The sequence below is a fragment of the Embiotoca jacksoni genome, unplaced genomic scaffold, assembly GCF_022577435.1.
Source record: "Embiotoca jacksoni isolate LCO1_2020_lvr unplaced genomic scaffold, fEmbJac1.0.p SCAF_19, whole genome shotgun sequence".
Classification (NCBI taxonomy): Eukaryota; Metazoa; Chordata; class Actinopteri; family Embiotocidae; genus Embiotoca; species Embiotoca jacksoni.
Window position 1 is genome coordinate 5,016,216 of NW_027185329.1, and position 13,679 is coordinate 5,029,894.

Here is a 13,679-nt window from a genome sequence, read left to right on the forward strand (position 1 = left end):
GAAAGGGCTTGACCTTGGCTAAAGCTCTTCGCTGAAAGAAACCGGCTTTGTCAACAGATTTAATCTGGAGATCTAATTTAAAAGAGGAGTCCAAAATCACACCCAGATTCTTTACATGAAATTTACAGTGGGTTGCCATGGGGCTGGGACAGAATGAAGGACTGGCAGGTGTCACAGCTGAAAGGCGAGAGGGATTGAGCAGCAAGATCTCTGTTTTACCTTCATTGAGGCATAGAACATTTTGACATCAGCCAGGCAGCTCATTACTGAATTTATAGAGGCAATTTCATCAAAACCTTTTTAAAGACACCCGAGGGGATGATGTCAGCGTGGCACAATGTAGCTTTTAATTGATCCACAATTTTAGTTAGAGCTGTGAGGGAAACAGGCTCAAAGTGGTCCAACACAGCAGAGGAAGTGTGAGAATTAGTTGGTTCAATGTAATGGGATGTAACACCTGACCTAAGTTTTGAGATTTTATCCTGGAAGAATCCTGTGGCAGTGATTTGCAATAAAGTCAGAGAAGTAGCTGTTTCTAGCTGACTTAACTGCATTCTGATAGTTTGTGAGGCATTTCTTTAAGATTTCAAAGGACACATGGAGTCTGTCTTTCTTCCATTTTCTCTCAGCCCTCCTGCTTCATTTAACCAGGGCTGAAGTTTCAGCTCGGGGCAGTATGACCTCATGGGGGCGACACTATCCAGAATTTCACAGTAGTTGGCGTTAAAAGTTGTTAAAATATCCTCCGGAGAAAGGTGAGATTGGGGAGTCTGATTAAAAGAAAACAGTACAGTGTCTCTAAAAGCATTTAAAAACTCTTGTGCGGTGTTGGAGGTGATAAGACGAGAGCAGCGAACAGGGGCAGGAGAGGGAGTGTCTGAGCCAGCGGGAACAGTTTCAAAGATAACAGGCTTGTGATCAGAGAACGTTGCTTCACAAATTTCACTGATGCTCACAGAAATACCAGAAGATAAAACAAGGTCCAATGTAGGACCATATTTATGAGTGGGACCAGAGACTAGCTGCTCGAAATTAAAATACATTAAAATTACCGAAAATTTAAATATGATCATATTTGGGGAAAATTTCGGCTAAAGATTTAGAAAACTCCTGGATAAAAACACCATTAGGTTTAGGAGGCCGATAGACCAGTGCGCATAAAATTCCGGTGGACTGTCAAAGCTCAAAGAGTTGAAGCTCAAAGATGGAAAATGGATGGGTGGAAAAAATATGGCATTTGGCACATGTTACACGATAATATAAAAGTGCGTATAGATTTTTATAAGGAATTTTGTGAAGACAATATAAATGCCTTGCATATGGCACACTTTTTTGCTTTGGACTACCTGCGAAGCCAATTGATATTCTCAGCATCGCCGAGTATTTGGCCATACATAACAGCCCACCGATCTAATGAGACGTGTTTCTTAGGTGTTTGCATAAAAAGACGTTAAAGCCGGGGACCTCATCAATCAGTGCTGTGCTGTCTAAAGTATGCAGGAATTCAGTGCACATTTAAGCATTTTAAATTCATGCAACTATAATGCCAGCACAGGGAAACTCATCCATAAGCTTCCATTCATCCCCATTCATCATGTGCCACATTATCACATCCCCTCCCATGTGCTGTTGTTTTGACTCTCTGTGTCACTGTGATAGACAGTTAACTTTAAGAAGACTTACATTAGCTGGCCTTATACACTCACCTCATAATAAATAAATTATCTTTACATTAGGCTGCAGGGCTTGGAGCCTTCTGAATCAATCACCTGGGAGGCGAGCTGTGATGCTATAGGCAGGCGGCTGGATAGTGGACATGGTGCCGTGCAACAATGCTCCAATCCCTCCCTCCTTGTGAAGGGAAATTAAGAAGGTAGTTAATCAAAAGTTCATTAGCATACAGCGCCTTACTCAGTCCACCCCTATAGCCTCCTCATAATAGACACTTAGGGAGGCCATGTGAGGGGAATAACAAGTCCGTACCGCCTCTGATTGCGGACTTGTTTGAATTAAAAGACTGCATTGTAACCGATGTGCCAAATGAGTTTTCTGACCCGAGGAAAAGCAAAATCAGTTTAGAACCCAATGAACAATTTTCACAACACCAACAACAACAATGTAAAATAAGTACTTGTTCTGAAGAATTGTTTTTCCTCAAAATGTGTGCAGACTAAGACATACAGATGTGTTTCCTACAAACTGGATGTAGACAGTAATCTGTCTGTATTAATTTATAAATATGTTTTTTAAACCTCACTTAAATGCCCATAGAATAAACTTAATGTTACTCAATGTCTGCACAAGTAGCTGTATGCTCTGCATCAACAAACAGACCAAGTTCGATATGGGTATATTGGTGTTATCATTTTTCTCAACAGTATATTTCCTGGAGTCTGTGCAAAGTCAGCTCATGCCAGTTCACTTTCACTCTGCAACACAAGTTTCTGCTCATGTAATTTGCACGAAAACATTGAGGTCACTCAAATCATTTTAACGTACATCTTTGTAACATCTCTTGAATATCTTCAGATTCTGTATAAGTAATAAGACAATGCTGTTAGTGGGCCTTTTGGGTATTCAGTACAAACATCAGGCCATCATTAAGGTGTTAAAGCATTCAGCAGGCAGAGTTTTTCCCATAGTCGGATACCTCAAAGAACCGAGGTTACCTCTGTAACCTAAAGTTTTTCATGTTTTTATGAAAATTTTGTGCACTTACCATCATTCATTTTTTTTTTTAACAGCTGTGTCATACTGCGAAAAAAAAATCCTCACATTCAGACAGGAAAACATTTAGCTCAGAACAACTGTAGAATAAATACAAAAGAGGTTACAGTGAGAATAAAAGGGCACATGGCTGAATATGTTCACAAATATATGCCTGTTTATGTCATAAAAATGGGAGTTAAGGGAAAGCATCTGACCTGGTCGTCTGCCCAATTGCGCCTGTTTGTTTGCTTGAAGTCGATGCATCCTGGATGTATTCGCTGACCGGACACTCTCGCTTTGACCCCGTTTCACACTCATTCGATAATGCATACGCCCACCTGGGAGCCGCTGTGTTGAACCACCATCTCACCGCTCGGCACCAAGCAGCTCCACTGGAGCATGGCTCCTATCAGCTCCTGAGCTTTTATTTGCTGTAAGCCTTGGCAGTAAGCAAGCTCGCTGGCTGCTGACAGCCCAGTGTTGGTGTCTGTACCCAGGAGATTCTTGAAATATTCATTCAGGAAAAAGTCTCGTTGTTGTCAAACGGCTCTGGCTGGCAAAGCTCCAAGAGGAGAATTTCTGACCGAGAGTAGTTTTTTGTGGATGTCAAACGTTGTGTCTCTCTGTATTTGTGTTCGCCATAGACATCTGCGTACAAATTGCAATGTGTGCAACTTTTACATACTTTTCTGAGTAAGGTGAGAGGCGGTCAGATATTGGACTTGGCTTGTAATATGATAGTGTGCAATATCTCTGTTTGCAGTCACGGGTGTGCCCCCGTTTCCTGTCAATAAGTCTGTCAATGCCCCTCGGAGCCTGAACTGCTGCTGTGTACACGTCAGCATTTAGTGAAAGGGGAACAAAGAGAGAGGGCGGATTTGTGCTTAGCCCCAACTTTTAAAAGTCCGGGAAAAGTACCTTAATTACAACTTTATTATGAACTTCATCAGTTGAACTTGCAAAGTTAAACAACATGCTCGATATAGATAGATATTACACTTGTGTTCAGATGTGCTTTTTCACTTTGTTTATTTGCTCTCAAAGTGCAGACGTACAAGTTCGACTCCCTTTACACTTGGCATCGTTTTTGTGCTTGTTTGTTTGCTCTCGTCTGTGCAGACATGGTGGCTGTTGCTGATCATGCTAATTGCTCCATGTACTACCACTTCTATTCATTCCAAACAAATGGCTCTCGCTTCTGCAGGCAGTGTAAAATGCATTTCTTCGTTTGCGCAACCCAATTTTCTCTAGGAACAGCCCGCAGGACAACTGAGGCAGCAAATAGAAAACTCCTTTTTATAGACGGCGTAGAACCGCTATTGTACCATATCAAAGGCTAATAGAGAGCGGCTGAACGGTCTTTTTAAATGGTTACAGATTATTACTTTACATACAATAGGAGGAAATTTGAATTGTCCTTTTTATTTAGTGGGGATTATTACTCTTGGGATGAAAATCATCTAATTTATTGGGTCATAATCAATGTCAGTGGAGCTCTCTGTTGTTCCTGTTCATCTGTATTCAGTCTCTTGATTGGCAGCTTATCCATGCCTCTGCCTCTGTGACCCCCAGGACCTGAAATAGTCAGTCAGACAAATTACATCCTTTTAACCCAGCTGTCAGTCACACACTTAGTGGACTGAACCCCTTTGGGGGTATTTATGTGAGAGAGGTTTGGATGAAACTGAGGATCCAGCCCTCGGACTGTGCTGGACTACACAAATACACACACACACACACACACACACACACACACACACACACACACACACACACACACACACACACACACACACACACACACACACACACGCACACACACACACACACTAAGAATAGGTAGATAATGTGAAGGATGAGACCACCATTATATAGACGGTACAGTATCTCCAAAAGACACATTTAAATTGATTGAACAGTAAGCCAGGTGTGAGACAATCCACACATTAACACGTCTGCACAAAAACCCCACTGGTGTTCATATTCACACTGACCAGAGGAGCTGCATTTTGTGCGTCAAAGACACACACACACACACACACACACACACACACACACACACACACTCTCTCACACGGACACACACTTATTGTACACAGTCCATTCAGTCCCCTTGGCAGTAATAACCAGACAGTGCTGATATGGTGCTCGCCCTACGCTCTCTTAAAGGGGATTTGCGGGAGGCTTTTATTCTTTAAAGGCCGGGGGAAACCTCATTTAAGGGAGACACATTGAAACGATGCTCACAGGAGCCAGATATTCAGCTGGAGGAAGAAAGCCCGGAGGGAGGGAAGTAGTGGTCATCCAAAAGATCAACACCAGCAAGTGACAGCAGAATAGAGGAATCCAAACCCCTGAATCTTAGTCCAGACCCACAGAACACTGTATTGCGAGCAGCCAGTTATTCAGTAGTGTTGAACCTGGCAACCAAACTGGCGCAGTTGGAGAAAATCCTGGCAATCACCAGCGGCGCGGCTGAAACTCCCAGCCTCCCTCCACGAGGGGCAGCATTTGAATGTTCTACAGTACTGTTAAAAATCAAAATGAGAAGAAAGAAATACGACATCAATAAAATTAGAGATGGGGATGGGTGAATCTCTCAGGCGCTATTGATCTGTGACTGCAACACACACACACACACACACACACACACACACACACACACACACACACACACACACACACACACACACACACACACACACACACACAAACATACACACACAAACAAACAAACAAACAAACAAACAGAGGGTGGTTGCCAGGAAGCACACTGGTGGTCAAAAATATAAAATTGATGGAGTTGAGTTTGACATAGTGTAATGTAATCTGGGGATAGAGTCTCTACGGTGTGTGTGTGTGTGTGTGTGTGTGTGTGTGTGTGTGTGTGTGTGTGTGTGTGTGTGTGTGTGTGTGTGTGTGTGTGTGTGTGTGAGACATTGAACAGAGGTGGTGGAGGGGGAGCAGGGCAGGGTGAGGGATTGTGGTTGTTTGCAGAGAGGAGGGACAGGGATTTGCTGTGGGGACTACGTAACTTGATGTATTAGAATGCTGTATTTTTTCTCCCTGCACCAATCCCAGTGGTCACACATGGAGGAACAATGGCCTTCTCCACTGTAATGGGCTTTCACCGAGAGGGACCGCTTTCTCACTTGCACACAGTGTGTATGGGAGTGTGTTTGACAATCTGTAACATGCACTTTCCCCACTTCATTCACTTTCACTGGTTTTCACTTAGAAACATAATTTTGATCACCTATGATATCACGTATATCACTTATATTTACATGTATATATATATATATATATATATATATATATATATGTGTATAGGTGTATATACAGTGGGTACGGAAAGTATTCAGACCCCTTTAAATTTTTCACTCTTTGTTTCATTGCAGCCATTTGCTAAAATCAAAAAAGTTAATTTTATTTCTCATTAATGTACACTCAGCACCCCATCTTGACAGAAAAAAACAGAAATGTAGAAATTTGTGCAAATTTATTAAAAAAGAAAAACTGAAATATCACATGGTCATAAGTATTCAGACCCTTTGCTGTGACACTCATATTTAACTCACATGCTGTCCATTTCTTCTGATCCTCCTTGAGATGGTTCTACTCCTTCATTGGAGTCCAGCTGTGTTTGATTAAACTGATTGGACTTGATTAGGAAAGGCACACACCTGTCTATATAAGACCTTACAGCTCACAGTGCATGTCAGAGCAAATGAGAATCATGAGGTCGAAGGAACTGTCCAAGGAGCTCAGAGACAGAATTGTGGCAAGGCACAGATCTGGCCAAGGTTACAAAATAATTTCTGCAGCACTCAAGGTTCCTAAGAGCACAGTGGCCTCCATAATCCTTAAATGGAAGAAGTTTGGGACGACCAGAACTCTTCCTAGACCTGGCCGTCCAGCCAAACTGAGCAATCGTGGGAGAAGGGCCTTGGTGAGAGAGGTAAAGAAGAACCCAAAGATCACTGTGGCTGAGCTCCAGAGATGCAGGAGGGAGATGGGAGAAAGTTCCACAAAGTCAACTATCACTGCAGCCCTCCACCAGTCGGGGCTTTATGGCAGAGTGGCCCGATGGAAGCCTCTCCTCAGTGCAAGACATATGAAAGCCCGCATAGAGTTTGCCAAAAAACACATGAAGGACTCCCAGACTATGAGAAATAAGATTCTCTGGTCTGATGAGACCAAGATTGAACTTTTTGGCGTTAATTATAAGCGGTATGTGTGCTGAAAAACAGGCACTGCTCATCACCTGCCCAATACAATCCCAACAGTGAAACATGGTGGTGGCAGCATCATGCTATGGGGGTGTTTTTCAGCTGCAGGGACAGGACGACTGGTTGCAATTGAAGGAAAGATGAATGCGGCCAAGTACAGAGATATCCTGGAAGAAAACCTCTTCCAGAGTGCTCTGGACCTCAGACTGGGCCGAAGGTTCACCTTCCAACAAGACAATGACCCTAAGCACACAGCTAAAATAACAAAGGAGTGGCTTCGGAACAACTCTGTGACAATTCTTGACTGGCCCAGCCAGAGCCCTGACCTAAACCCAATTGAGCATCTCTGGAGAGACCTGAAAATGGCTGTCCACCAACATTCACCATCCAACCTGACGGAACTGGAGAGGATCTGCAAGGAAGAATGGCAGAGGATCCCCAAATCCAGGTGTGAAAAGCTTGTTGCATCATTCCCAAGAAGACTCATGGCTGTACTAGCTCAAAAGGGTGCTTCTACTCAATACTGAGCAAAGGGTCTGAATACTTATGACCATGTGATATTTCAGTTTTTCTTTTTTAATAAATTTGCACAAATTTCTACATTTCTGTTTTTTTCTGTCAAGATGGGGTGCTGAGTGTACATTAATGAGAAATAAAATTAACTTTTTTGATTTTAGCAAATGGCTGCAATGAAACAAAGAGTGAAAAATTTAAAGGGGTCTGAATACTTTCCGTACCCACCGTATATACCTGCACAATTAAACATCATTGGACTTAATGCAAAGCCACAAAACCTTTGATACCTTTTTAATTCACTTTTAGAAAGGTGAATAATCTTTACAAATATTTAGGAAAATGCATATAACATACATATATATATATATATATATATATTCAATTTACACACACTATGGTGCTTGTCTTTTTAGTTTTATCCTGTGTGTTTATTCTGTGTACATGTGAGTATTTTCCTGACTCTGTGTCTTTTCCTGACTGCTCCTGCTTCTTTATTCCTCTGCCGCTGTGTGTCTAGTTTAATTGCAGGCCTTTGAGTGGGGATCGATTTGAGCAACAAAATAACCAAGTTATCAAACTGTTTCATTGACTGGCTGTCCCTTCTCTCTCTATCTCTTGCCTCCTCCCTATTTCTTGCCCCATTTTACTTTCCCTGTCTTCATCCCCCCCCCCCCCCCCCCACACACACACACACTTTCGCTCCTTTCTTTCTTCTATCCATTTTCCTTCCCTGTCATCCCCCCTCCGTGCTCTCTCTCCCTCCCTGTCTTTCACCCCCGCCCTCTCACAACAGGCCGACAGACCTGTCCGCCGGAGAAGTTTGATTGTGGAGGGGCTGCCAGCAAATGTGTTTCGTTGTCATGGCGATGCGACGGCGAGAGAGACTGCGAGAACGGGGCGGATGAGGAGCAGTGCGCTGCAGGTAAGTTTGTGGTGGGTGATGGAAATGTTAAATGGGAGGGGCAATGAAAGGACTGATTACTGTTTTTGTTGTGCGCTTCATCAGCTGCTGTTTGTTTAGTGCATGCTTGCTCTTTGTTTAATCCAGAAAACAAATAATCTGATCTGCCGAGCTTGCGTTTTATTACCTGCACAATTAAACATCATTGGACTTAAAATGCAAAGCCACAAAACCTTTGATACCTTTTTAATTCACTTTTAGAAAGGTGAATAATCTTTACAAGTATTTAGGAAAATGCATATAACACTGATTTACTTGCACTGTGAAGCACTTGTCTTTTTCAAACTGGGTGAAGGTTTTAAAGGAGACAGAACTGACAGAAATGAACAGAAATAACATTAACAGAAAAAAGATGGAAAAATGTGAAGTCAGAAGTGACAAGCAGAAAGAAGAAACAGAGAAAACATACCTTGAAAATTGTATTTGTGATATTATCTCTATAAATGTGTTAATGTGGCACATCTTTTTTCCGTAACTCTGTGTTAGATGTGTTTTCACAGACCCTGGGGTGCTGATTGAAAAAAGTGTCAAAACAGGGGAAATGAGGGTTTCACTTGATATCAGCTATGCCAAGTAAGCAGAATCAGTTGGGTTCACTTTGCAGTGTCAGCTGGGTCATCACAAATTTTAAGATTGTGTTAAAATCTGGTCCAAAGTGCAGCCAGGAAGTGTCTTACTCAGTGACAAGCTGCCAAAAAGTAAAATTGTACATGTCTTCATTTATTCATAGGCTATATATTTTCCTCCCCACAATCTTGTCCTTGTTCTGGGTGGTAGCTCTTTTAGCTGGAAGACTCAGGGAGTCTTTTATGGAAGGGAAACCGAGTTATGTACTGTATCTTATAAGTTTCAAGGTGTCTCCTCTGCACCAATTTTCCTCTGTGTTTACATTGATGCACTCACATTTTAAAATACACTCACACCAAGCAAATACAGTCTTGTGTTTGTGAATGAAACAGAGTGGTGTACATTATGCACAGTGTGCAGAGGGTGGAGCATGTTTGGTTTGACGTGGTGCACAAACAAGTTGCAGTTATGAATAATATTATGTAAATCATCGGTTAGGGGTCTGTTAGGGGCTGGAGAATTGTAGCCAATCGTATTTGCTCCTGTCATCCACTTTGAATTCATGATGCGCCTTCACAGAAATGGAGCCCATAGTCTCACCGAGAGGGACCGCAAATTCTGTGGTAACAGAGCATCAAGGAGCATCACTTTAATCTTCTAATGCTCACAGAAAAAAGGCTTTTAAAAAGCCTTTATGAAAAGTAATAGAACAGTGTTTTCAGCAAACTGCAGACACACTCACATTTTTGTGTTGTTATACATACGCTCTTGTCACATTTCCTAGCCTATCCACACAGCTCGTATCAAAACTGTAAAAGGTAAATGGATTTTCATCAGCATAAACATCTGGCCCACAGCGTTATTGATTTTAAACCTGAAACAAACACACACAGCACTTTTCAAAGAATATAGATTGGATTTAAGGTTTGCCCTTTACGTAACCTGTGTTCTGAAATTTGCGTAAAAAAATCTGTATGTGGGTGTTTGTGCGACCAAAAATGGCTGACAGTGATGACATTTTAGTAGAGCAAAGGTAAAGACGTTTTGGTCAGTTGTCGGTACTTCAAAGGGGGAAGCGAATGCAGCAATAGTTTTGTAAAGATCGAACAACTAGTTTATACATGTGATTTGTTTTGTATTGTTTCCATAATGTTGCCAGTATCCCTCAGGCACTGTGACATTCATACTTTCTCATGCCGACAGTGAAGCAGCAAGACGTGCACATGCACATAATGAAGGACCCGCAAGCCACTGTAAGATTACTGCTGCCTTAACTCAATGGTTTTAATGAACTTTATTGATTGCAGAGGCAATTAATAGAAATGTTAACTCATTCTGAGGTGTGCAGTCTCCTCATTTTGAAGATCCTAAAGGTTGCACAGTAATCCAATAGCAAACACCTACAAAAAACAATGCAAAATAAGTATTTAAATGCTATTATTCAGTTATTTTGCTGTACTGTAACATACTGCCTTCAAACCGTAAATACTGGCTCGATGCACGTCACAGTCTCACTCTGAATCCACATCGCATGCTTCCTCTACACTGTTAAAGGTCAGTTTTCAGTTGATAATGATCCTTTGTTCCACTGACGGATTCTGTGCTTTTGCAACATCATCGGTTAAACCTCCTCGTCTGTCTCCTCTTTTTCATAATGTCTTCTCTTCCATTTCTTTTTTTCATATTATTAACTCCCTGTCTTACATTCAATGATTCTGACCCACAAATATTTGTATTATTCATTTTCATCAGAGGAGCTGATTACATTTAGTTCAACGTGCCAGAAACACTTGATTGATTGTGTATTAATCAAGATGGATAGCAATGGAAACAGAGAAATAAAGCAGGTTTGGTGTTACCCGTAATGTATAAAAAGTTGCAGCATCTTAGCTGTAAAAATATAATCAACAACTCTGGGAAAACATCAGCTGCCAAACGATCAGCTCTGATGATATTTTCACTTTTCAAATTCAAATGTTTTGACATTCAGAAAGTTCAGAAATTACAGTTTTTACCAACCCCACTGATGCAAACACATGAAAGCCACAATTTATCACCATCTCGCCACATTTCAAAAGCTGTCTTAACATTTTATGACGTGTGGATAGAAACATGTCTTCACTTATCATCTTTTCTACATGTTTTCTGCTCTCCCTCTGCTGATCGCTTTTTCTCTGCGTCTCTCCGCCGATTCATTCATCTCCGTTCTGTCTGCGAGTTGCACGCTGCTCGTACACACAGTGATCACATCAGGGAATTGGTGGCCGCGACCTAATGAAAACAACAGCCGCTGTTGTTTTAGTCATGTAACCCAAGCTGCCACAGCATTGTTCACATAACATCACTGTCTCTCTGATGTATGACGTAAACGGTCGAAAAACAAGAGTGCTCTGTCTTCTTTTCATGCACGCTGAGTGCTGAGCGCCTACACTCTTTTATTCTCTTTTAATTTATTTGTATTGACACGGATGGCAATCAGAGACCATATTTTCTTTCCATTGCCTTTCATCTGTCTGACCTGTGTGAGCTTCTACCCCCTATTACAGTGAAAAATATAGTGGTTAATACATCTGTGAAATATTTCATTGGGGGCTTGATGATAATTGATTTCCTGCCTGATGTGATTTGAGTGCGTGTGTGTGTGTGCGCGTTATGAGAGTCCTGCTGTTATAATAACCTGCCGAGATCATCTTTTGATCTATCATTTAGAGATGAAGGGATGAATGCTAAGGAATTCATCTGACATGTTGTGAACGACCTGCGTTATCCGAGTTCACACCTACAGAAAAATTGCACTTCAAAGAGCACACAATGGTCTTTTTCTTTTCATCAAAACTGAAGAAAATGTTTTACAAACAAACATATTCTTTAAAAAAAAAAAAATCAATCAAAAACATTGCAAGTTGTTACAATGTAGATAAAATAACAGTTGCCATCCAATCACGTTGGACAGCTTCAGATAATGCTAAAAATTGTGTTTTTCATATCAGTCGCTTACCGTTTTTTATTTGATGTTTATATACAGTATAGTACGTAATAAACTACACTGATAAATTGACCAAACTGCAGTCAATATTAGTTTATTAAAAATATGTTGTGTCTACATTTTTGTCATATATACTTATTCAGAAACAGTTGATCTATTACATAATTTGTTCAAGTTGAGTTTTTACACTATAAAGAGTCCCAGTTTGTACAAATCTTGGTCATTAATAAAAATTATAATCAAACCAAACTACTGGAAGGGATTCGTATGGAGATTATTTATTATATTTTCACATTTTAAAAAGATGGCTCTTTGACATTTTTTTTTTTTAAACTGTATTTTTTGATAGGACAACTTTGCTATGTGGTAAATATTGTATGTGTAGTGGTGTATTTGATGGCAGTTTTGACATTCGACTGTTGAACACTATTGAAAACACCAGTTAAAAGTCCAACTTTGTCATCCCGATTTCTTTAAGGTCAAATCTTAAAAGAAAGCTATACATAGTAATTTTACTATAATTTATTTATTTTTAAACATCACTAAACAGAGAACAACATCAATATAGCTGTAAAAAAAAAACATTTCCCACAGTTCCTTACACGTTCAACTAATTGTTCGGCCATTATTTGATTTTGTCACTTTGTTTTTACATATTTGTGGTGTATCGAACGCCATCAAATTAAACGATATACAATATCAAACTATGACTAGAATCTAAATTCACGAAGCTCAGACAATGGAGGAGATAAATACAAATGATGATGAACAAATATTTCATCACCGCATGTCATAAAAAAAAAAAAGTATGTGTCAGGTGAATCAATCCTTCCTCTTCTCTCCTGTCACTTTACACTTTATTAAAACAGAAGAGGCAGAAAGGATAAATCAGACCAACAGTCACTTTGCATGGAAGAAAACGTAATCGTGCTGCTGCTGTTAAATGTATTATTCTTGGAAAATTGATTTGTACTTGATGTTCCAGAAACAGATATAACAAAGAAACAAATGAGTATTGTTCATGCAGATGATAATGCGCAGCTATGTGACAAGACAGACCGCCTCTGGCATCGCCAACATTTCTGCAACACGCTCATTTGATCGTTGGTAAAACTAGACGCACTGTGCTAAACAACTGATAACACAAGTTTTATAGAGAGCCCGTTGTCCATGCAAAATTCGCTAAATCCGGTAGCACACTGACTTGGCAAAAAGTGCTCGCTTTACCATCTCCAAGCATTCACTGCACGGCAGCATGAATGTGCGTTGGTGAAAATGTGCTTTCCTTTTTGAAATCTGTGACTTTCATCCATCCTCTAATCCTCACCATGACCATCTCCGCCTCCCTCCGCCTCCCTCCGCCTCCCTCCGTCAGCAGCTACAATTGGAGCACAGCTAGCGTTAATTAAGGCTGCTAATTGAGCACATCCAAATGTTGAATAAAACATGGTTCCAGGAAGAGGGGCTCTTTATTACATTTAGAGGAGGCCTCTGAAGAAAGTTTATGAGCCTTTAATTTATGTTAATGTGAAATCGCATTTGTTTAGGCTCACAGCTGCTGCGAGCGGTGTGTTTATACGCTTCTGGGTGTGTGTAGGTAAAACATCATTTTTCATGTTTGGGTTGAGCGGGTGTTTTCAAGAAGGATGGGCTCATCTTTGTTTGCTCAGTACCGCTTTTGCACTTTTTTTTTTTTTTTTTTTTTTAT

The 13,679-nt window shown here is 40.7% G+C and overlaps 1 protein-coding gene across 7 annotated transcripts in view; it reads left to right on the forward strand.

The window, feature by feature from the left end:
* lrp8 (low density lipoprotein receptor-related protein 8, apolipoprotein e receptor) overlaps positions 1–13,679 on the forward strand; it is a 167,087-nt gene that overhangs the window by 93,307 nt on the left and 60,101 nt on the right. For all 7 annotated transcript variants that reach the window (XM_069153122.1, XM_069153125.1, XM_069153127.1 and 4 more), the window contains exon 4: positions 8,251–8,379. In XM_069153122.1, coding sequence (XP_069009223.1) covers positions 8,251–8,379 — 129 coding nt within the window. The remainder of the gene's footprint in view (positions 1–8,250; positions 8,380–13,679) is intronic.